Genomic DNA, 24,822 nt, shown 5'->3' with positions numbered 1-24,822 from the left:
CTGCTAGCTCAACAAAAACTTTTAATTTTTGGATTAGTCTGTCATAGCAGGGGTGGGTGATCTCTGGCTGATATTACAACTTTAAATCAATGGTTTATTTGGTTTCAAAATAAAAAAATATATAATTTGTAAAGTTGTCATATGACCTTGATAAACCAGAGGTATTTGGAAGGCTGCATAATCAGTATATTTTGAAAATTACTCTCCACATTACAAATTTAAATCACATACCTATAAAATAACCATCCACAATAATTCATACTTGATTCAACTGAATATAAAATGTTATCCATGTTACTTATCTTTTATTCAAGAAAACATTTTTCAAGTGCATGGTTTTAGAAAAGGCACTAATAGAAACACAGATTACTGCTCACTTATACTATGATAATTTAATCAAAAAAGAAAACACAATATATATAACTTAAAAACTGGCTGGTAATGGCAAACAACAAAACACAGTCAGTAACTTTTTAAATAAAAAAATTAACCAATATAAAATGAAAACAGAAACAACAATATGAAATAAGATTAAAATATATTAAAATTCCACAAACATACAAACACACACACATTGCAAACTTTTTACTTTCTACATTTAATTTTTGAAATCTTTTGTTGGGTATTATATAATATTTCATTTATTATTAGTTGTCATATATTAACAATACTTTATTTAATAAACTACCACCTAAGTACTTCTTACAATTTGTTACCTTTAATGACAATTTTTAGTTTTAACTAAAATTAACCTCATTCACAATTCAAATGGACATTCGACTACACCTGTATAATGCAAGCACCTTTTCTCACAGATCTTAGCTTTCTACATGTGGAAGACTAATCACATGTAGATACTTGCATGACAAACATTTCTTCTTCAACATGGCTTTCAAAAAGATTCAATAACCTTTAAGTATACACATGTATAATAATTTTTATAAATTTCAAAAGTTTTATGTCAGAGCCCATGTTGTAGTTTTTCTGTCATGCCACATTTACAGCATCCAAACCTCCAGCTTAAAACTTTTTTTGAGTAAAATTAATAATATTATTACGATTTTTGCTCTAGTAAACTGACATTTTACAGCATTTTACTACAGTTCAATTTGAAATCAGTTTTAAGAAATCATTAACTTAAGCAAGGTACTTGTTTAAATTGTGTTGTTAAACCTTTAACAGTGGCTGCTATAAATACATGTAATTCTTGCAATCCATACACTGTATTCAGTACATTCACATTCAACTAACAGGGATTGAAAACACCTTATATCGTCAATTAACAGCCAATGGGTTAAAAAAAAAGAAAAACTGAAATGTTCAAAATGGAGCTGTTTCAAATCCAATTTCCTATTTTTGAACTATTAACATGACCTAAATTTAATTTTTGCATATTTATGTATAGAAGGCATTAGAATATCATAATAAAATTTTATACATATTAGTAAACACACCGCAAAAATTTGTATATCATGAAATACTTAGTCTTAAAAATAATGATGAAAAATCTAAAACTGTGTGTCAGTAATATATAGGTTCATTAGTTAATGTATGTACACATTCTTGTAGAATAACAAACAATAAAACTATGTTTGCTAACTAGAAACCAGGTTCTATACCCATTTAACATATTAGTAACCAGTGGAAATGTTTCTCTAACAGTTCCATCAGTTTCTGAAGAAACAATAAGTGATTTTTATACAGTGCTTTCTTTACTCACTGTACACTTGTAGTACAAGAGTACTGACTTTTTACAACCATTTATTTTATTCACCTTCAAGTGAACTTTACATTTTGCAAACCTTTTTTTTAGCACCAATTACTTTTGAATATTTACTATTGTCTTTTATATTGTATAGTATTATTTCAATGCTCTCTAAATTATTCAATATTCCTCTAATACTGCATTATGTAACATATATGTAAATACAAAACTAAGTTCTTATGTGAGCATTCAAGTGAATTGTTAAGTACAAGTACATGTACAGTGGAAGAAACATAGCTATAAACAAAACAAAAGAAAAACAATATAAAATCATTTACTATTCTGTATTCTAGCACAGGTATAGATGACCATCCATTAAAAAAAATCTATATAAACAGTATGTATTCAAGTTTTTATGTTTATATATATTTACAAATATACAACTATAACTTTTAGTAATCCTTTTTTGTATTTACATGTCTAGAAACTGGAACTATAATCAAGAAAACAACTTACAAAACACATTTTTATCAGATAAAAGCATATTTTGACTGTTTTCTAATGCAGTAATTTGGCCCAGATTGATTAATCCTATAAAAATAAATAAGTAATGCAACAAAACAAAACAAACAGGAGGCAGTCTAAGTAGAATTCTCCATCTTGGTACTTCTGAGTGGATCAAGATACCTATCACACCAGTTAATCCTCAGTAACTAAATACAAACAAAATTACTTTTACCCACAACTGAACAACTCAATGGATAAAAATTTATTTGCTTAAGAAAATCAAACTTTCCGCTCTGAATTGACATATGATAGCCAGGTTGTGCAACTCACAAAATGTATTTCCTGTTGCTGCACTGTTATTTTATACAAACCATGAGATACCTACATGCTATGTGGATAATGTGTATCAATTTCTGCTCCAAAAATCTACCATAAGAACAAACTTTGTGAAAGTTAACTCCTATGTTAATAACTTTGATTTACACTGTGCACATTTACATAGGATAATAGGCAGTGATCACTTTAATTGTATATATATACATATACATTTTTACTTTTATTAAACAATCAAGGCATAAGCCCCCATTCCTTGTAAAGCTGATTCAGTGGACATAAATAGGGGTAGGTGGTGTTGGTTACGATATGCATGGTTAAAACAGTCGAAGCAATACACTTTAGGTTACATATTATATACAATGTACATTAAATACAATTTCAGTGCAAAGTAATTTCAGAAAGGCAGCCATCAGTTATCTGTTTCACAACCTTATTGTAATGTTTTATCAGGTATAACTTCCAAATCATCCCGACATCGTGGAATAAACATGGTGCAGCACGTGTGTTCCCAAATGTCTTGAGGATAATGCTGGTCAACAGTCCACAGTTCAGTTTCCAAATTAAAACACTCAACAACACCACTAGCTCGATCAAAGGTGGTGTCACTATGGAAACCTCCCACAATGTACAACCACTGGCCAATAACAACAATACCTGCATGGTAACGAGGGGTTGGGACACGAGAGACAACAATCCAACGATCCTTATGGATGTCATAACAATCAATGCTGTCCACCAATACTCGAGTTCCAGTTGTATCATCTTCATACCAGCCCCCACAAACATACAACTTCTCCCAGTAACAAACCATGGAATGATCAGCTCGAGGTGTCAACATCGGTGCCTTAGTTTCCCACTGGTCAGTTTCTGTATTGTACCTCACTAGAGAGTTGAGGACTAAGTCTTGGTCAAGGCCACCAGATATATACAGATATGACTTCCAAGATGCTCCAGCATGTTGAGTCCTCCCACCTGGAAGAACAGATATTGGATTCCAGGTGTCTGCTATAGGATCATACTTTTCACATGGGGCACTTTCATCAAACAGATCACTATCACCTGTTTCTCCAGCTCCTCCTACAGCATACAAGTGTCCTCTGACAACACTCAATGAAAACCTACACCGTTCTCTCTGCATTGGTGCCATGGTTGCCCATTGATTTGTTAATGGATTGTAGCGAAAGCCAAAAGGGTGCACATTTTCTTGAAGGCTTTGATTGAAACATCCACCAACAACAAAAAGTTCATTATTTAAGACAGCTGTTCCAAAATTACATTGTTCTACATGAGGGATAGAAGTAAGATATCGCCACTTCCCTATACTTGGTAAAAAATACGTTATCTCATTTGTCACACCAGACATTCCAAAGCCACCAACTTTAACTAGTGCCAACTCCATTCCTCTAGAGTTAATAAGAGAAGCTCCATTCATATCTTCCCTAGGTCGAGTCAAACTGATAGAGAATTGCAATACTCGACCCAACAGTGGATTTCCTGATACAAGACACTGCATAACAGGTGACTCTGCAACTTCAATTAGGTCAGCAGAAGGAATTTCTGTAAAATGTATGTTTCTCAAAAGTTGAAAAGCATGTTTTATTCTTTCCTGGGGATAGTACTCTATCCACCTGATCACTGTTCTCAAAACTTCACTCTCTGTACAGTCTACTGGGAAATCACACTCTAGAAGGTGCTGTAACTGACTTGGTGATAACTGTTGGAACTCGGGTGTTTGACAGAAATGTAGCAAGTTGCCACACATAAACCTGTACACTCTCTTTTTCAGCTGACGTAAAGAGTAGGTTTCTGCAATAGTGGCAACATCTACGCAATTTTCGATATCTAACTGTTTCTGAAGATAAGAGGAACAAGCTTCAACAACTGCTAGGAGTTGTAGATGGCTAGCTGCAGAAAGAACGTCCTGAATGTTGGCAAGACTGAGTGCCAACCGAGAAGTATACACATAGTCTAAAACATACTTCATACCTTCAGCTGAAACTCCATTTAGACTGATTTCACTGAGCTTACTTTCCTTCATAGCATCTGTAAACATAGCACGAAAATAATCACTGCAAGATGCCAGAACAACACGATGAGCTTTGAAAGACTGTCCATCAGCAATCAGTGTAATATCTAGAAGTAACCCTTTGTTCCTAAGAGAATTAAGACCCCCTAAAAGTGTCCCTACATGTGAAGCTGATTCAAAATGAACTGTGTTTGCATATGGATCAATGACTTTCGAGTTCTTATTTATTTCTCTCATGACTGGCTATTGTTCATTCAGTACAGATTCAAAGGATTGTCATCAGTACTACTCCAGGGTTCACTGCAATATAAAACAGTTATATTAATCACACTGTTATAAATAAAACTGTTTTCATAATAAAAAATAATAAGCTTAAGAAACATCTATTATAATAATAATCAGTTTTTGTGTGTCCTGAAAATACAAACACAACTTAATATCTAAATGCACACAAGTGCAAACTTCATATCAAAAGATGTAAGCAAAAGGTGGATGTAAATGTAAGTAAACGTTTAGTATGAGAACTATTAACAACTTTAAGTTTTTAAAATGAACTAATGTTGGGTTATAGAATAAAATCATAAGTTTATTTACTGAAGTTTAGCCCTAACTAAAGCAAAAGACTTGCATCAGTTACACTGTTAATTTATCAAATTAAGCCAAACCAAGTTAAAAAAGGCTTAACTAATGTTTGACTTGAAACAAGTGGACTTGGAGATTTCAGTGCCTGCATTTGCTGGTTCATTCATAATGCACACCCACCTTACTTTAATGATCACTGTACGTAAATTATAACTTATAAATTCAAGTGTTCCTCAATAGTTTTCATATGAATGTTCTTGAGCTCTAAATGATGGATAACAATGAAATACTTCATAATACCAAATATGCCATCAAACTAAGTCATGATATGAATAATATTTTATAGGTCTTGACTTTGCACACAAGCAATAGAATCATTGCTACATTTAAAGTTCAAGATTCATTCACACTTACTCTTATGTTCTGAAATTAATATCTTGATCATTATGTGTGTCATATCATGGCCAGCTTGATGAAACCAGGTACAGGATGAAATACTTCAATACTGGACATGGCAAGTATTGTGTGTTTGACATATCACACATTTTTCATGGTTTTTACTCAGAAGTACTAATGTAGTTTTAAATCATTGACATGTAATTGTTTGACACATTGTAGGAACAAGAAGACCAGCTTGCTAGTATGTTAGTCAATGATAGCAAAGTTAAATTAACCCCTTTACTGCTCAGATGAGGTGGAACTCCCCCCCCCACATGCATATAAAAATATAATTTTTTTTACATCACAAAATCATAGAATAACATGCAAAAGTAATGGATAAACACCAAGACCTGTGTAGGCCTGCTTGTGTGCCAAATTAGGATGAAGCTGGGAGTCACTGAGGTCCAGTGCATCCCTCATTAATCACAAGACAAAGATATGAGAGTGACCTGAATTTGTTTTTCTAGATGTAGTTTCACACTCTTACCCCATACATTTAGCACATTAAATTACTAAAACTACTGTATAAATGCCTAATACCTACACACACATATTTTTCCTCACTACATATGGGCATCCGAAGTGACAGCTATGGGTCACTCGTAAAACCAAATATCAGCTAGGATTTCAAAGAGAGGTAGGAAAATTAAGTCATCATACCATGTATGGAGCAGTTAACTAGGGAAACCCTATATGATTTACATAGTAGCAAAAAACAAAATTAATAATAATAAATTTTCAGTGTTAACAACTAAATAAATAAATAATATTGCATTAGTAATCTCTACCTTGGAAAGCACCTTGCATAAGATACAAAGATCAGCAAATGCAGTTTAACCATGTTAAACTGAGGGGTAAGTACCTTGGATATATAGGATTAGTTCAAGTGAAATATACCTGGACAAAATCATCTATGGGAAATGCCTTGCATAAACATATATATATTACGATCAACAAGTGCAGTCAGCCTGGGCAAAACATCTGGGGAATCACCTCGAATCCAGAACAGTATGTTATTGCCTATTCAGCAATTATGACAGCAATCCTCTTCTTACTGAGTGGATGCTTTTAAGTTTTTCTTCAATGTGCAATTCCACTTAAGAGGAGACCTCCCTTGTCCACCAATACGGAGGAGATAAAATGGTGGGGATACATGTTGGAAGGTCTGGAGGAATGACATACTGGAGAATGTGCAATGGGTGTCTGTGATTTTGTATTCTGACAAGCAGAAAGACCTAAACTGTATGGGCAGAAGTCTCCACCTGCTTTACTCATGACGTTTGAGTGTTGGTCTTTGATACAGATATACACATATACTACCAGAAAAGCAGCCTGTAGCCTTACAGAAACACAACGTCTCTACAGTGAGCATTTAGAAATATAAAGTGAAAAGATCTAATATTCAGCACACCTGACCAAGTAAAATGTCATCTGGTGGGATTTTGAAATATGATCTACATCAACTGAAAAAACAACAAAAACAGGTCAACTTACCACATTCGAAGGCAATGGTGAAGTGTGGAAACCTTCGGTGCAGAGCCAAAGGCCTTGATGATGAACAGGGTTCGGCAACTTCAAGGCTGAGGTCTGGGCAGAGCCACAGACCAGAAACCCATAGTCTAGTTTTGATTGAACAAGAGCACATCTTTAGCACAGAACATTCATCTGTTCTCCAAGTGGTGAGAGAGAGAACATGGAGGATACTTAGTGCTCTTGCACATTTGACTTGTAGTTGCTAGATGTGTGGTATAGAGGTCAGCTTATGGTCAAAGATAAGCCCCAAGAACTTTGTCTCAGGGACTACAGGCAGCACAACTTCACCGATAAAGAGTTTGGGATCAGGGTGAATACCCCCGTTGGCAGCAAAAGTGCATGCAATAAGCTTTAATGCTGCCACAAAAAAAAGGAATACTGGTAGTTTATATTTCTAACATTTATTTAAATTCATTAGTATTTCACTGAACAATTTTTTGTGACCATTTATAATTTTCACTTGAATGAATTTTCTTCAAAAAATCTTTACTAGTTTTTATTTTTTCAAAGAACTCGCTGCAACTCAAGTCCATATTGAGTTTACAATATAACAGTCCTTTTAGTGTTGATTCATCCATTAGACCTCTTTCTTGAAACCAAATGCTATTCATCACTGAAAATATTCTTTCAACTGGGGCAAAAGTGCCTGTTAAACAAAAAATGTGCTCCATAACTTGCCTGAGATTAGGTACAGAAATTTATATGCAAAAACGGCTCGTTTGTGAACCTGACGATGACCGAAGAAGGTCGAAACGTTGTTCGCTCTTCTATGTAAAATATTTTCTCAACCCATACGAGCCGTTTTTGCATATAAATTTCTCAACAAGTGGGTTTCTCGATATCACTGATAGGTACAAAAAATACTTTGATCTTTGAAGTGGTTGAAAAGTTCTACCCATTTTTCTTCACAAACTATTTCCTTTGCTTTCCACTAGTCACATTCTGATGACCAAAAGGATTTAACAAGAATAACTTCATCAAACAGATCATCAACATTGGTTGCAGCATTTCCAAGCATTTTATTAATTTTTTCAGTAGGTGCTTCTATGTCAGGCCATATGAAAACACTGTTTTTTTTATCTAAACAAAGTATTCCCCATCACCAAAACTGTTTTCCCACAGCTCAATATAAGACAGGCAGCAATCATAATGACTGGTAAATTTCTTCCTAATGAAGTCTATCTGGCATCCTCCCTGTTCCTCTAGCACATTATTTTTTTGCACCATGGAGAATAAAGTTATTATCTTGTCTTTCTTTCAGGTTGGTTTTCAACTTAAGTTCTGCAACAATATCACTTGCAGTTGCTTTTGTTTTCTCCATGGCTAAAATCACTTTGTTGAACAAGCCTAGTTGTGCATGAACAAACCACAGACACATTTCTCCACATTTACTCTCAAGAATTCTTTTTATTAAAAATGGGCACTGTTCTTGTGAACAAAAATATTACTTCAGTCCTAAATAAATCTGGAGAATTTTCTTAACAGCTGGTAACAAAGACAGAAATCATGTATTTCCATATTGGAGAACCTTCTTGTACTCAATTGCTACAAACAGAATTATTTTAGGTGTAACACACACAGTGTAAATATAGAAATACTCATAAATTTTGACCACCAAACTTTCCACTTCAATAGTAAGGACATCAACTGCAGTTTGGAGACAGTTATGTACAATATGAGCACCACAACCAACACCCACAATATTTATGCCAAAGTTCCTTTTTCAATCGACTACATACATTGTTTTTTCCCTTTCTCTTTACACTTCCAAATTTTGTATTGTGGTTATCACCACAATAAGCAACAATTTTTTTTTTATAAATAATGTTTTCTTAAAGTGAACACCAAGCAATTCGTCAAAATTGCTGACGTCACTCCAGGAACCAACTGAAAGCCTAAAAGTTTTACTTTCACTCCTTCCTCTGACAAAAAATATCACACCATGACAGGTATAATTTTGGCATCTTTTTGGTTTGAAGCATCTGCTGTAAGTGAAATGAAATGGACCTCCATTAAGTGTCTCTTCAATTCCTCTGCTGTTAAAGGAACAACTGTATTCAAAATATTAGCCTCATTCTTCCTTCTGGCAGAACTGAACTTTGGTTCGAAACACTTTGCTATCAGTTTGGAAGAGCGATCAGGTGTTTTAAAGCTTATGTTATGGACAGCACTGTGATAAGCAAGGTTGCTTCTTTGGCAGCTATTAACAAGTCACTCAGCAGCTACTGAAAGACTAGCTACATGTTCAGCACTTTTTAAATGGTCTTTTGTGTCTGAGCAGCCACCATGTGAAACAGAGAACTTAGATAAACACTGCAAAAATTTTACTTTGTCCTCCCTTGCCATAAATTTTTTTCAAGAATGGATATTCTTTTTGTAATTCACTGTTGAATGTGCACTTTCTTTTACCAGCTTTGGACATTATGACTAAGATTAATTTCTAAAATAAAAGAACAAAAATAATTCAGCATATACTGTATGACTAATATAATAAATACTGCACTAAATAAAGTAATCACAAAGCACAAACACTTGCTCAAAAAAAAGCTTTGCATATGCTGCTGCTCGCTGCTTGTGCAGCTGCCGTTAGGTGCACACCCTTCAATAGCAGCACACTGATGAATCACTATATTAATACAGGTACCATACCAGCTATCTGTGAATTTCCTCTGAGACAATACCTTTGAAAATTTGCATGCTACAGCACTATGGCTTCCTCTACCCATCAACTAATAAAATGAAAACTTAAAAATTACTTTTTGTCAACACCAAGTCAGGACTCTAAGCAGATTTTAACATTTTCTATTTATCCTTCTTTGGAGTTTATGCCTTTTCATCAAAAACTGGGACATTCCAAGACAATTCAGATTCAACCAGGACAAATTAGTAAACCGGACAGGACACTGGAACAGACCTCTCAAATTGGGACAGATGGTAAGCCTAACTATCAATGGTTAATTGATGTTATGGCCATTTTCTAATTTCAAATCAAACAAGATGTACTTTAAATTAAAAAACATAAATAGCATTAAAAAGATTAACGGCCTTTAAAAAAACTAAAAATATTTCCAAGATGGACAGTGTCTCCATTGTTAGTAACAGTGTCTAACATTACAGATAAACTTGCAACAAAACACATTTAAAATGGTGCCATCATTGAGAGTCATAATGATGGCAAGACAGTAAAATGTGTCTTATTGTGACCTGACTGTTATACAGACAACACATTGATGCATCAGTCCGTGATAAAAGAAAATTATGAGTTAAAAAACTGTGACCAGTGTGTAGTCTAGTTAGAACTTCCTCTTTCTGATCCTTACAGAGGCACAACGGCCAAAGTCCAATAGAGGGTTTTATTTTGAAAAGCTTGTTTTCAAGTTGCTCACTCCAATTTGACTGTCAACTATCACGGAGCTGAGACTTGAATACACGAGCATAGTCCATGTATGGAACAGGCACAGCAGTGACAGTCCCAGAGCAGATAAATTTAGTTGCAGTGTTGGTGAGCTTGTTCCTGCAAATACCAAAGCGACCTGGTATCCAAAAACACTGGATAAAAATTGATGTTAAAGAGAAATGGGCCAGTTCATTTTAAATATCGGTGAAAACAAGGTGTGAACTAACGTGAAATGATTCCAGGTGCCAGTAGAGAACTAAGTGAGTCAGTATAAATAGTGTAATTTGAGTACTGCTTAGCTTGTATGTGATCCAGGGCAAGAGAAATAGTGTACAGTTCAGCAATGAACACAGAAACTATAGAAGGGATTCTGCATGGAACCACTGAACCACAATAAACTATGGTACAGCCCACACAGTCATCTGATTTTGAACCATCTATATAAATAGGAATGGAAGGATGGTTTCAAAGATGTTCAGCAAATAACAGACAGTATTTCCAATTGGGAATGTTTGCTTTTCTTAGATGACTTAAAGACAGGTCACATTTGGATACTGTAATAGGCCATGGTGGGATGGGCTGACCAGTGGATACCGCAATGTTATCTAAGGACAGACTCAATTCATGCAACTGCGCCTGGATACAAAGGCCGAAAGGAGCAATAGCAGATCATCTGCTCTAAAAAAATATGGCCCACTGAGGAAGGAAAACACAACCCCAGATGGGATGCTTTGGTAAAAAACGAAGTTTCAAAGATAGTAAAGGCAGTTGCAAACAGCGGAGGTGCAAAGAAGGTTCATGAGACTCTATGTATAAACTCTGAACTGGGGAGGTGCAGAAAGCCCCAGTGCAGAGCCAAAGTCCTTGATGATGAATGGGGTGCCGCATCTTCAAAGCCAAGCATCTCACAGAGCCATAGACCAAAAACTCTATGAATAAATAGGAACATGATATAACTTTAGTATAGAACATCAATCTGCTCCACAAGTGGTGGAAGAGAGGATACGAAGAATGTTCAGTGTTCTTGCACATTTGACCCAAAATTGCTTGACGTGTGGTATAAAGGTCAGCTTATGGTCAAACATAAGCCCCAAGAACTTTGTCTCAGAGACCACAGGCAGCACAACTTTACCACTAAGGAGTTCAGGATCAGGGTAAATACCCCGTTGGCAGCAAAAGTGCATGCAAACAATTTTAGAGAGAGAAAAATTAAAGACGTTTGCTGTGGTACATTTCAGTAAACGACTGAGAGCAGTCTGAAGTTGCAGCTCAATATACTTCATGCTCAACAACTAATGTGAGATGTGAAAGTCGTTGACACAGAGCCCATTTGCAACAGTAAGAGTTGTTCAGTGATGGCATTAATCTTTATACTGAAAAGTGTGACACTCAAAACACAACTCTGAGGGACTCCAAGTACATGAAGAAAAGAAAGGGAAAGTGTCGAGCTCACATGAACTTGGAACTGCCTGTCCATTAAAAATTTTTTAATAAAAATTGGCAAATGGCCACATAACACATATATATGGAGGCCTCATAAAATGCCATACCTCCATGTTGTATCATAAGCCTTCTCAATGCCAAAGAATATTGATAAAAGATGTTGTTTGAGAAAGGCTTCCCTGTTTGACATTTCATGTTGAATCAGGTGGTCCATGGTGGAGTGTTGCTGTCGGAACACACACTGGGTGGGTAAGAGGAAGTTGTTTTATTCGAGGAATCAAACAAGACAATCATGAATGATCTTCTCTAAGGTCTTACAGAGACAGCTAGTCAAATCTTGGGTTTCTCCTCAGACTTAGAGAAAGGTAGGACAATAGCCTGGTGCCAGGCATCAGGAAAAACATTCTCCTGCCAGATCCTGTTAAAAACAATCAGAAGAATAGCAACACAAGCAGGAGATAGATGGTGCAGCATTTCATAGTGTACATCATTAGGCCTGACCGATGTACTGCCAGACTGATGAAGGGCTAGTTTAAGTTCCACCAGTGTAAAGGGACAATAAATGTCAAAGAGACAACCAGCTCGAAAGGAAAGAGGTAATCTCTCTGCCCAAGTCTTGATGGCTAAGAAGGTAGTGGAAGAATCAGAAGTGCTAGATACTTGGCAAAAGCTTTCACCTAGAGTATCGGCAATGCTCCGGGTATCAGCTACTTCCTCGCCATCAGAGAGCAAGATTGAGAGGGGGACAGAATTATATTGCTCACTGACCTTTCGAATCTTATCCCATATGACTTTGAAACTAGTGGTAAGAAAATATGCTGGTTGTGAACTTAATCCAAGAGATGTTCGGGCTTTGACATCTTACCCACCAAGCATGTGCATGAGCCTGCTGAAAAGCAGTGCAGTGTGATAGTGTGGGATACCTAGGATGACCAGCAAAAACACTTCATATATAAATAAGCCAAACAAAGATTCCTGAGAAAAAAAGGCAGCGAGATGCATCTCTTACTAATTCATCTCTCTGGACTATCAACTGCACTCAAACTTCTTGTATACTCTTTCTTCAAACATTGGCAAACAAAGCTTAACTTTAAAAAAGTCAAATTAAATGCATTATTCATTGTTCTAAACCTCCCCAGGTTTTGTTTTTGATTAGATTTTAAACCCACATCCTACAAACAAGATTTTTCTCCATACTAAAGATCTTTCAATTTCTTTTCATTTTTGGCTTGCATATATATATTTACATGTGCAGAAACTTTAAGGCTTCCTCCTTCGCACAAAAACAAATGTCATCTATAGCTATAGACAATGAACATGCACTTAAGCTCATTGATATCAATATTCTTTTCAACGCCAACACTGATCTGGAACTGCTGACTTAAGAAACCATCAACGTCAAACAACCTTCACCAACACTAAAAAAGGTGCAGTTGTCTGTTAAATTGCACATTCTTAAATATATAAATCTTAATTGTTAATCTTAGGATGTTTCTCTTTATTTTTTCATGAAATATAAAATAAAAAAACACTGAAGAGAGAAAATTAAATTTTATATATATCTTTATTTCACAAACTACACTGCCATAATTTTTTCAGCAATCCATTTTCAGGTTTTCTCTTTTTTTCACTATTTTATTATGAAAAACAATGACAAACATCAGGAAATATATATTTTATCTCCTTTAAGAATGAACTAATTCTATATTCCTATTCAGCATTTAGTAAATCTGCTGGTGTTAGAAGTAGTAAAGTATAACAGCATTATAACTTATCATTAGTATATCAGAACTACGACCAATTATTCTAGAAAGTGAGCAAAACGTCTGGGCACCTTTATATTGAAAGCTCATACAAACAATTTAGTGTTTTGGCATTTCACTTTTAGCAAACATTGTGACGAAGGAACGATATGAAGCAAATGACGCTTTAAAATAAGTGTTGAAAAATTCGTTAAGGTCACCCCTGATACTAACATGCTAAATAGGATGTCATATCACACATAAAACTAAAAGCCAACAGATATTTTGGATTATTTACTGAACCTTTTACTAGTCTGTGTCAATATAAGCAATTATATTAAATTTTTCTTTCATGTACAGTATCTTTATTTGAGAAAGGTAGTGCCCACTCTTCCGATTTTACAATTTTAGGCTTAACAATAACTTAGTTATCAGCAATATTACAAGTCTATGACGCCTCCTACAGGTTACACTACTACCAGTTATACAAATAATAACAATATTACTTTTTACTGCTAAATTATAATACACTAAGCAGATTTTCGAAACACAAGTATGCCAAATTTGAATTAAATGGATTGGCAAGCTATAATTATAAAGTAATTCTGTTATGAATTGTAATTATTACGCCTACATTAACTTTTTTCTATATTTTTTGTAGCTGGCTTAATATATGAAATCATATTTATAAGAATATAATATTTTAATTTTATATAAGCTTACCCATTTGTAAATTCTTAATATTATTACATTCCTTGCCATTTTGCTCTTTTATTGGAGTATAATTCCATCCGTAATTTAAATTGAGCCAAAATAGGTTTAGGCCTCAAAAGAACTTGCATTATTGAAGGAGGGAATGACCTTAAAGTTTATAATAAAGAGGGCGTATAAATCGCAGAAAGATATTAATATTTGATATAATATTAAACTTATTTTCGGTAATATTTCCTCAAGTTAGCAAAATTACACACAATAGTAATTTAAAGCAAATAACAATAGGCTTCATGAATATTTTGTTTCCACCATTTGTGCTTCCTATAAAGTTACTAGTTGTAGTACTCATTATTAACTTTTTATTTTACATAAAACATACGAATACAGTTAGGCATTTGAAATATTTTTTTAACAACTCTTGTTACACTTCACACAAAAATAAAATATAATATGGTTCAAACACGTAATTTGTTATGTTGGCAACTTATAAATTAATTTATGCTAAATGCATTAGTAACTACGAAAGAAAACTCAACACTTTGTTAACCTAAGAAGTTCGAAACGTTGTTCTGTACTTTATTTTAATAAAAGTGCTAATACCCGTACCAGCCGTACTGAGAATACATTTTTACTTCAAGTGTATTTCTCGTCATCACGAAAGCTCAACATATTGAGTCGTAGCAAATTCGTGTATGATAGAGCAAAATAAGTCAGTCTTTTTCTCTAACAAAAAGCTCATATACCCACATTTTAAGCAAAATTATAAAATTGACACTTATGTCTATAACGGTTTTACCTAATCAAGGTACAAATGTGGCATGCTGGTATTTAATGTATTTTATATCTGTTTCAGTGCACAGATTTCATGGGGTGGCTTTTTCAGATATCAAAACATAAAATGACAGCTTTGCTACAGAAATATCAATTGTTGAGATTTCGTGGAGCGGTTTCTTCATATAACAAAACATAAAATAATAACTTTGCTACAGAAATATCAATTGTTGAGATTTTACAGAATTGAATATTCGACTTTTGGGTACTGTGTAAGAGTTTGATTTGACTTCGATATTTTTTATGTATATTTAGAAAATTGAAATAATTTCATTTGCCCTTTGTGCAACAGTCTGTAGTCAGCGTGAAAGAACATCAGAATGAGACTACTGACCATTTTTATCAAATTATTCTTTACTAGTCTTTTACAGACTCTAAGTCTGTACACAAACATTCATATATGCATTTGTATTAGTAACTTTATTATACCGATAATCATATGCACGACAAAATTGGAACCAAGACCTGGCCAACGATATCAGTTTGGGTCTGTGTCCGGCATGGCCACGTAGTTAAGGCGCTCGAATCGTAATATGAGGATCGCGGGTTCGAATCCCCCTCACACAAATATGCTTGCTCTTTCAGATATGAGTGCGTTATAATATGACGATCAATCCACTATTCGTTGGTAAAAGAGTATCTCAAGAGTTGGCGGCGGGTGGTGATGATTAGCTAGTCTTACACTGCAAAATTAGGAATATTTATAATATATAGCTTAAATTATAGCTTTGCGCGAAATTGAAAACAAACAAACAAAGTAAACAGTTTAGATCTACTTTATAATTTTAACACTATTTTTTTTGTTCCAGCTAAAAATTTTTTCACTGGGGGGAGCATGAGATTTTTTTTTATCTGAATTCCCTCTTCATCTACTGACCTCATTTTTCAATTTCTCACTTAGTAAGGTTGTGTGAGTTTAATAATTTCCACAAACTTTGTCACATTAAGGACTTTAGCATTGTTTCTCCAAATCTTACTGTTGGTTTACTGTTTATGTATCTCAAGTAATTACTCTTAGCTAATACTTCTTTACTATCCTGATAAGTACCGTCATTTTGACGAGAAGTATTGAATCATTGAGGAATTTTGTTTATACAACTCTTCTATGAGGGTGAATTAATAAAGAAAAAATAAAAAAAATTAACTCTAAAGTTCGTTAAAAATGATTTGAGATTATACATTATCCTTTCGTATTTTCTCATACTCTCGTTTGTTTGTTTGTTTTGGAATTTCGCACAAAGTTACTCGAGGGCTATCTGTGCTAGCCGTCCCTAATTTAGCAGTGTAAGACTAGAGGAAGGCAGCTAGTCATCACCACCCACCGCCAACTCTTGGGCTACTCTTTTACCAACGAAAAGTGGGATTGACCGTCACATTATAACGGCCCCACAGCTGGGAGGGCAAGTATGTTTGGCGCGACTCGGGCGCGAACTCGCGACCCTCAGATTACGAAGCGCACGCCTTAACGCGCTAGGCCATGCCAGGCCCTCTTATACTCTCCACATATCCGAGTTAATAATTTGTAATAAGTTCTGGTTACATAGTTTTTCCAGTGTTTATATTGTTTTTATTATATTAAAATATATGTCGAACTTCAAATCAATAATTTTTTCTCTTTACGACTCTTTTTTTATTTGTTTCTATTCTTATGCTTCATCGATTTGTGTTTCAGGTAGAGACATGATTATCGTTAGCGTACACATTTGTATTTTAAAGAGTACAGGTTTTTTAAAAAGACAGAACTATAAACGTTTTGAGAAAATGTTTTAGATTCGAAATACATTTAAAAACTATTTAGAGCATAAGTGAATGTATACTTGTGTTACGTGTTAAAATTTATTTCTGACGAACCTCAGATTTATTATGTTAAGGTGGGGCTATTTCAAATAGCCGGAAATTTGAAAATAAAATTTAAAAGCTAATTGAATATCAGTGTGTATCACATTTATGATAACTGCCAACAAGCTTGATACACACAATTGTTTTCTTAACACATACATTTTAATATGCAAACAACAATACAATTTATATTAACGGTTATTACAAATAATTGTTTATATACAAGAGTTTTACAAACTTATAAATTATAATGAATCTTATATTTAGTTCAGAGTTGAATATTTTATCGACGGTTAAGGTCCACTGCGAGCTTATTAATTCTCTGTTGATATTGTTACATTTCCTTAAGCTAGCTAACCGTCTATTTTTGGCTAGTCTCACATTGTTTACAAGTTGATTTCTTAAACGACGAAGATATTAAATATCCTCTTAGAAATACTAATGTTTAAAGTTAATTCATTATAGTTGAACGTTTTAATGCTCTAATTATATAAATTTTCCTGGTAAAATTCTGTAGGTTTCCGATTAATAAGGGACTAATAATTATAGCTTCTGAAGCTTACAGTACACTGACTGTAGCAAACTAAGACTATGAAACTATCTCTCTGTGTCTTGTTATGGCTAGCTTATTAGGCGAGATTCTCGAAAATTCACCTGGCAACAATATTCGAAGATACCTATACTGTTGAGAATCTTCTACAAATTTAGAGAACAGGCGAGACTTGAGCAATACACATTTAACAGTGTTCACTACATACATTAAAGTGAAACAAAATATATTAAATCAAATGTATAACAGTAAATCTGTTACACTTGTAATTCAAAAAAGGACGATTTTTTGATAAATAAAATTATATTTCAGGACGAAGAAAGAAAATCAGTTGAGTGTTACAGACTAGTGTAAGTTCTATTTATTTTTTCAAGATTGGTTTTTACTTTGAGATTTTATAGTAGGTCTACTTTAATTAGTTTGTATAATTGATATATAAAATGTTCCATATATGAGTACCTATACGTTTTTCAGAAACGTGTATTCTTTTACTGACGACTTTCAATTTTTGAAACTTGGCCCTCTCGGCTAACGCAGATAAGTTGTGTAGCTTTGCTTGAATATTTGAAAAAAAAAAGTCAACTTATTTCTGTGTTTTTGTTGCTGGTTTAGTGTTTATTCAACTAAAGTGTGGATTTATTCAAGAAACGTGTCTCGATTTAATCGGAATATCTAGCATATAATAAATGATATTAATTTCTAAAACCCTCAAACTGAACCGTTTCTTTTATATCTATATATTAGCAAGAGTACCCTTCTATTGGGCGAGTGAACTAAAATTCGTTTGTGACAAACGAGAGAAAATTGTTCTCTCCCCCCTTAACATAATGTAAATTAAAAGAACAATAAAAATACATAAAGGTACCCATGCTGAAAAGAAAGACATAATGTTTGCAAGAACTCTTGCAATACGAAAGTAGATGGGGTTCAATCCTCCTCATGACCTTCCTCATGTCATCCTATGTCACTGTGCCAAGTTGTATTGACTTGGGATTTTGCTTTCCGAAGATAAATATGAAATTAGATGGGGATCTGACCCCTTCAAATTAGATGGGCCCCCCTCATGACCTTCCTCATGCCATACTGTACCACTATGTTAAGTTTGGTACTCATTAATTAAATAATGTAGAAACGTATAAGGAACAGACGCACACATATATTGATGTTTATTTAAATAAAAGATCAGGTTCCAATCCATCCCTTCATGACTTTCCTCAAGTCATCCTATGTCACTTTATCAAGTTTTGTGTTGACTGATCAAGAAATGTTGAAACGTGTAGGGAACAGATATGAAATGATAGTTACTGTTTCGCTTGACAATAATACTTGTAAATGGTTAAGTATTTTTGGCTGTTCTCATTAACCGATAAAACAGGTTTTTAAACAATGTATTATGTTAAACTACTGGTAAAAATAAATATAATTTAATGTTTAAATACAGTTATATCACAAGTTAATGAACAACAACTAATAAAATAACAACATATTGGTTAATAAGAGCTCAGGTAAAGTAAGTAAGCAAGAAACAGTTGCTATAACTTGATAGTTATCCATGTTTCCTTACGAAATAGAAACCATAAGTTTGATTATTTCTGGAAGCAAACATACAGTTCCAGTCGAAACGATCTTCAGATGTAAAGTCGACAGTCTTCTTGCCTATTTCTCTCGTCAGTAATATTGGTATCTTCCCAAAGAGACACAAAAATATAAGTTTAAATAAAGGGATAGCACCATATTCCCTTTTATCATTCATTATCTGTAGACTAAATATCTTATTCTGCTAGCAGCGATCATAGCATTAGTACATTCTTAAAAGGGATGAATTACTATGAAATTTACCCCGCGGAGATTCTTCGTTTTTCAATTTTTTTGTCATATGTAAAAAAACAGAAACAAACACGAACAAACTGTTCACTCTTCCTCAAGAGCAAAAACGTGTGATGATGATGTCATCGGATGGTTGGTAAAATATTTTTAGCAATTTTAAACAATTATGATTGATAATTCATGAAATCTTTACACTTTGAATGATTGGCTTTTACCTTTCACTTCATAAGAAGGTTGCTCCGTTTTCCAAAAGGTGCTTGAATTTCTTTAATTCTAAGTTTTAAAGCTTTATAGTAAACTAAAATGTCCAGTCTTCAATTAATAATTCATGAAATATTAATCTTAGTACTTTGTTCTTTTGAAGCCACAAAGTTTATGCCCTGAACATTTCTAGTTTAAAATATTTCCAAAACCATGTAATCTTTAATGTCATACTTTCACTGAAAAAGAAATTCTGGAGAGTAAAAACCTTGTGTGTACACGTGTGTACGCATGTATGAAAACATCTTTTAAAATATTATTTTGGTGAATCCTCAGACAAAACATTTATGCCTTTACAGAATTACTTTATGAACTAAATACTTTTAGGAATTCTTTCAATATAATCAAAGCCATAATTTTTTGAAGGATTGCTGATGAAACAAGTTAAATATAAAATTTACAAAAGAAAGAACCTGTTACATAGATTTATGTCTTTCAGTAGCCATTTCATAGCCTACTTGTATAATTATTGTTTCTATAATGTGTAATAAGACATGCAATATCATTAAAAAAAAATGTTTAAGTGCAGGAAATGAAACCTGAAAGTCACATTTTCAGCAGATTTTCCTTACCAACTTTGTTAAAGATCTTAATGAATGTAAGGAATTTGTTAATAAGCACACTAGCATCACTATGACACCTGTTTATTTTTATAATATTTCAACCAACTTTAACATATTGCACAAATTCAAGTATAAATCAATACCAACAAACAGGCTGTTTTATGGTAACACAACTATGGGAAGAGAAATAATGACTGAGAGATAAAACATAACATTTTGTTTTAAGCATCATAACTGAGCACTGTTCAGACAGTTTAATACACTGTTAAGCTTTAATACTTATTATTATTATTATGCAAATATAGAAATTCAGTTGCTGTATAACTGCTTGCATTTATTCACATCTAAGTGATATGCAAAAAAGTAAAGAAATTTCAGAAACACAGCCAATATATCTGTATTACTTTAAGGAGACTTTTTCAGTTTTATAATTAAGTCTATACAGCAATGGTTTTCAGTTTTCTTGCCTCATAGATCCCTTCACAAACAAAAGACAATCTTGTTAACCCTAAGTCTACAGGAGATGAAACAATGGCATATAAAAGAAACTTTTAATACAATTTTATTTTCATTTGATTGACTATATTGTATGCTTTATTTGTTGTTTAATTGTATTAATGAAATTTGATCTTCATTTCATATTTAACTTCAGAATGTTCATAGACCAAAGGCAGAGGTTGGCCATATAGAATAAAATGATAACTCCTATACTAAAATCACAGAATAACAATCTTAGAAATAATATAAAGGAAAATCACACAGCCTTCACAGAAAAAACAAAACTGAATAGACTGATTTACAGAAAAACCTACATCATTTATTACTGGTGTAAACCATGGAACTTCACAAGCTAAAGCAGCACAAGTGCGAAAACTCGTATTTGCTATAAACACTACCATACCTTGTTTTCATCTCTATCCACAATATCTATACAGTTTCAAACTTTCACATTATATTTTATTTTCATTAACAATGATAATACTGAATCATTAACACTGATAAGTCAAGCCTTGTGTGTGTGTGTGTGTTTTCATAAATCAAATAGTACCATTTCAAAACTGTTTATGTTATGAAGCCTGTCTTCTGCTATAACATAGTTGAAAATTCACTTATTTGCTACATACCCTACTTATTTACTCACTGGAAGTTTAAAACAAATGTGCACACATTTTACTCAAAATTAATAGAGGACTGGACAGACAATAAAAATGTTTGTGAACATCAAAATATCAAGTCATCAAAAATAGACATCTAGTGTTTTATAAGTAGCCTCCAATGGTAATGCATATTAAGATTGGTCACTTACATCTAATACACTAAAGCATTTCACAAGTCTTAACTTTTTAAGGCATTTTAGTATATACACAATATTTTCCAGCAGCATTCACTTTCCATACAGATTCACCAGATGTACAAGTCACATTGCGATAATTTCCTCCACAGTTCAGCTTCACACTGATAGATTTTTTTGTAGATTTATCTGTCTCTTTAAAACCAATAACAACTTTTTACCAATACTTTAGCCATATTGTATGACTGGTATGGATATTAATACTTTTATTGATAAGGAGAGAACAATGTTTTGACCTTCCTAGGTCATATTCAGGTTAAGAAAGGTTAACCATATTGTCAGTGAACTTGCTTAAACATGTTGATTGACCAGAAATATTCCAGTTCTGGATGTTTTTGCACTTATCAAGTTATGCAAGGTGACCATTTTAAAATATCTTTCCCCCTAGATGTTTTCTCAACATATTTATACATTTCTCAGAAATGACTGGAGGACCAATGAAACTACCTCTTATCTAATGGCCAGTTTGGAGGGTTAACTATAATGAATTCACCAGTGTTGTGGTTGCTCCTGTCCTTGTACCCTCATGGGTACATACCAAAGAAGAAATCAAAATAGTCTTGTATTCCAGTACCTAGGTTCTGAATGAAATTACTGTGCCTGGGAATGGCAGATGTAGTGGGGTTGGTGTAACGTGTTTTTTGCTTTTGCATATAGGTTCTTAGAATAGAAAGTATATTAGTAGTGTTAAATTATTATGCACTTGTTTTAATTTTTTTTAATGTTAATCTATGTTTGCATAGTCATATGAAATATAGAAACTTAAGTAATTTTTAATATAGGTACATCTTTTGTCCAATTGTACAAAGTTCATCATATTTTAATAGTTACAAATGAAATATACTTGTTGAATTGTGAATGTATACTTCACCTGATAAATGAGCAAACTTTTGTTCATGGGCTAGTATTACGATCTTAAACTAACTGGAATAATTAACTTTTTGTGTGCCTGTGGGAGCTCATTATACTTAATTTATGAGTGATCTTATAATTTCTTATAAGAAATTGTAGTAACTGTCTTTTCGTGGAACAGTAAGACAAGTAAATCTGTAAATGACAAAAAATAACCGTAAGTATCATATTTTGGAACAAAACCTTTTATTTTATGACGACTTATAGGTAAACAGCTATTGGAGATTAAAATTTAAAATATATTTTACAATATTCATAACTGTATTATGTATCACTTTATAAAATGTTACATCACATTTATATACATTATTATATACCTAATAAGAGAGTGTACTAATTCTCAGTTGATAACACTTAACCATACCTGCTTTATGTCCTTTCTGTCGCATTTACTTCAGGATATTCAGAAGTGAATGTAAATAAAAATTAAGAATTGTTTAAGCTGCTTAAGTATACCATATCAGAAGACTTACAGTCTCAATATTCTTTTGAAGTAATTAAAAAGGTTTGGATGTGAACATATATATAGATCTTCATTTTAGACAGAACTATTTCCAAAATAACATCACTCTTGCAGGAAAGAATGGATATGGCCACACTGTCTTTAACTGACTCTGATCTCCAGGCCCTGTGAAGGAAAAGATGTTTCTCTCTTTAGATTCTGGAAAAATGCAGCTTCAGTGAAAGCGTCATCCACACATTGTTTCTTTACAGACAAAGGAAAACCATGAAGAAGAATGAAAACTCGTAACATAGTCAGTGTAATCCATTAAGACAACACAGTAGCAAAAAAGTTTCATAAAAATGAAATGATGTTCACAAAATAATTAGTTGTGAACAAAGATGAGAACAGTTATGTCTAATCAATCCCTAGTAAACTTAAACTTTTGAAAGTGTCTACCAATTTTCAACTTAGAATTAAAATTTAAAAGAATTACTCAAAATTCCTAATGAATTTTTTTTTCTGTAAATTTATGGACATCATTTACAAACATCTCCTTTGAAAAACTAATTTTTCCAAATTTATTTCCAATACCAGTGCTTCAAAATCACTGGCCCTCACCACTGTTTAGTTTTAGTTTAAAACCTCCCTTATAGCTGAGTTAATAGTCTTAGAAAACAAGCCAGCTGCTACAGTATTTAAATGTAAACCACCCATTCCAAGAGCTCCCTTCTTCCGATGAACTTGATCGATACAAGTCCAGTCAGTCTGCTCATCCTTACAGTTTACTTACTGAAACCTAAACCTAACATTTAACCCTAGTGACCTACTTATAACTTCATTTACACAGTTAATTCTTGGTTATACTCTCCACCTGTTCTCCCACATAGCATAATCTAATTATTTTGTCCTCATTTACCAACAGATTATTCTAACCATATATCTTGTCGATAAATCACCTACAACTTCCATATCCTTCTCTGATCCTTTTGTTTTCATTTTCTCCAACAGTTCATATGCAGAATCCAAATTCTGAAATTTGTTTGTCAACATAATAGGTTCATAACAAGAAAATTCATTATTTTTTACTCTAATACTAATAGCACTCTTTCTATCATCCTGAAAGTCACTGTCATATGATATATCCCTTTCATATTAATAAATTATTTATCTTCTGACTACTGCTTCCATTTCACATAATCTACAATTCTTTTCATTGCCTCTAACTTCTCCAATTATATAAGTTCTACATAAAATCGTATACCTTCGTCACTAATTTTCTTTAGTACGTAGCGACCTGGTATATCTTGGGACTTAAAGTACTTGACTCGTACTCTTGAGCGGCTAATAACTTTATGACGTCCTTTTGAATGAAAGAATACACACTAGTAAGGATAAAAAGAGCGAGCATGTTATGTAACGGGTAAATTCGAACTCCCAATTCTTTGTTAATATTTATCCAATTTTTTTCTTTTAATATCTTGTGGGAAAACACTCATTAAAAAAATAACATATGTGTATTGTCACCTGCATATTTTCTACGGCTGTGATTGGACATCTACTTAGTAGAATTTAACAATGACTTTCAAGTAATGACGTCAATACTGATTATACTACAGAGTATCTTAGCAACGTTAAACGTAGAGAAAAGAATTTCGGAAAGTTAGTGAAGAACAAGAAGCCTAAAAAATATTGATATTTCGTCTTATAAAAAGAGAAGTAAGATATTATAATGGAATTAACATTAAAAATTATTATTTTTGCTTAATTATATTTGCTGTCAAAACCCAACCCAAATGTATGAAAAATTTATTTTATCT

At 33.3% G+C, this 24,822-nt stretch overlaps 1 protein-coding gene and 1 long non-coding RNA gene across 2 annotated transcripts; both read right to left on the bottom strand.

The window, feature by feature from the left end:
• Positions 1–261: 261 nt before the first annotated feature.
• LOC143250864 (kelch-like protein 26) lies at positions 262–14,583 on the bottom strand. The gene is made up of 2 exons (XM_076501977.1): positions 14,436–14,583; positions 262–4,874 (listed from the first exon to the last, which is right to left on the bottom strand). The coding sequence occupies exon 2, from the start codon at positions 4,809–4,811 to the stop codon at positions 2,979–2,981; it is 1,833 nt and encodes a 610-aa protein (XP_076358092.1). The 5' UTR covers positions 4,812–4,874; positions 14,436–14,583; the 3' UTR covers positions 262–2,978.
• Positions 14,584–20,362: 5,779 nt separating this feature from the next.
• LOC143250863 (uncharacterized) lies at positions 20,363–24,390 on the bottom strand. Its single transcript, XR_013028383.1, has 3 exons — positions 23,624–24,390; positions 22,925–23,188; positions 20,363–22,695 (listed from the first exon to the last, which is right to left on the bottom strand). It is a non-coding gene; the product is annotated as an uncharacterized LOC143250863 (long non-coding RNA).
• Positions 24,391–24,822: the final 432 nt, after the last annotated feature.

The sequence above is a fragment of the Tachypleus tridentatus genome, chromosome 5 (genome assembly GCF_004210375.1).
Source record: "Tachypleus tridentatus isolate NWPU-2018 chromosome 5, ASM421037v1, whole genome shotgun sequence".
Classification (NCBI taxonomy): domain Eukaryota; kingdom Metazoa; phylum Arthropoda; class Merostomata; order Xiphosura; family Limulidae; genus Tachypleus; species Tachypleus tridentatus.
Note: the sequence above shows the minus strand (reverse complement) of the source record. Positions and strands in the feature narration are given on the sequence as shown.

Bases quoted from the DNA above. Each gene is read 5' to 3' on its own strand.
- LOC143250864 (XM_076501977.1), bottom strand. From the start codon at position 4,811: ATGAGAGAAATAAATAAGAACTCGAAAGTCATTGATCCATATGCAAAC.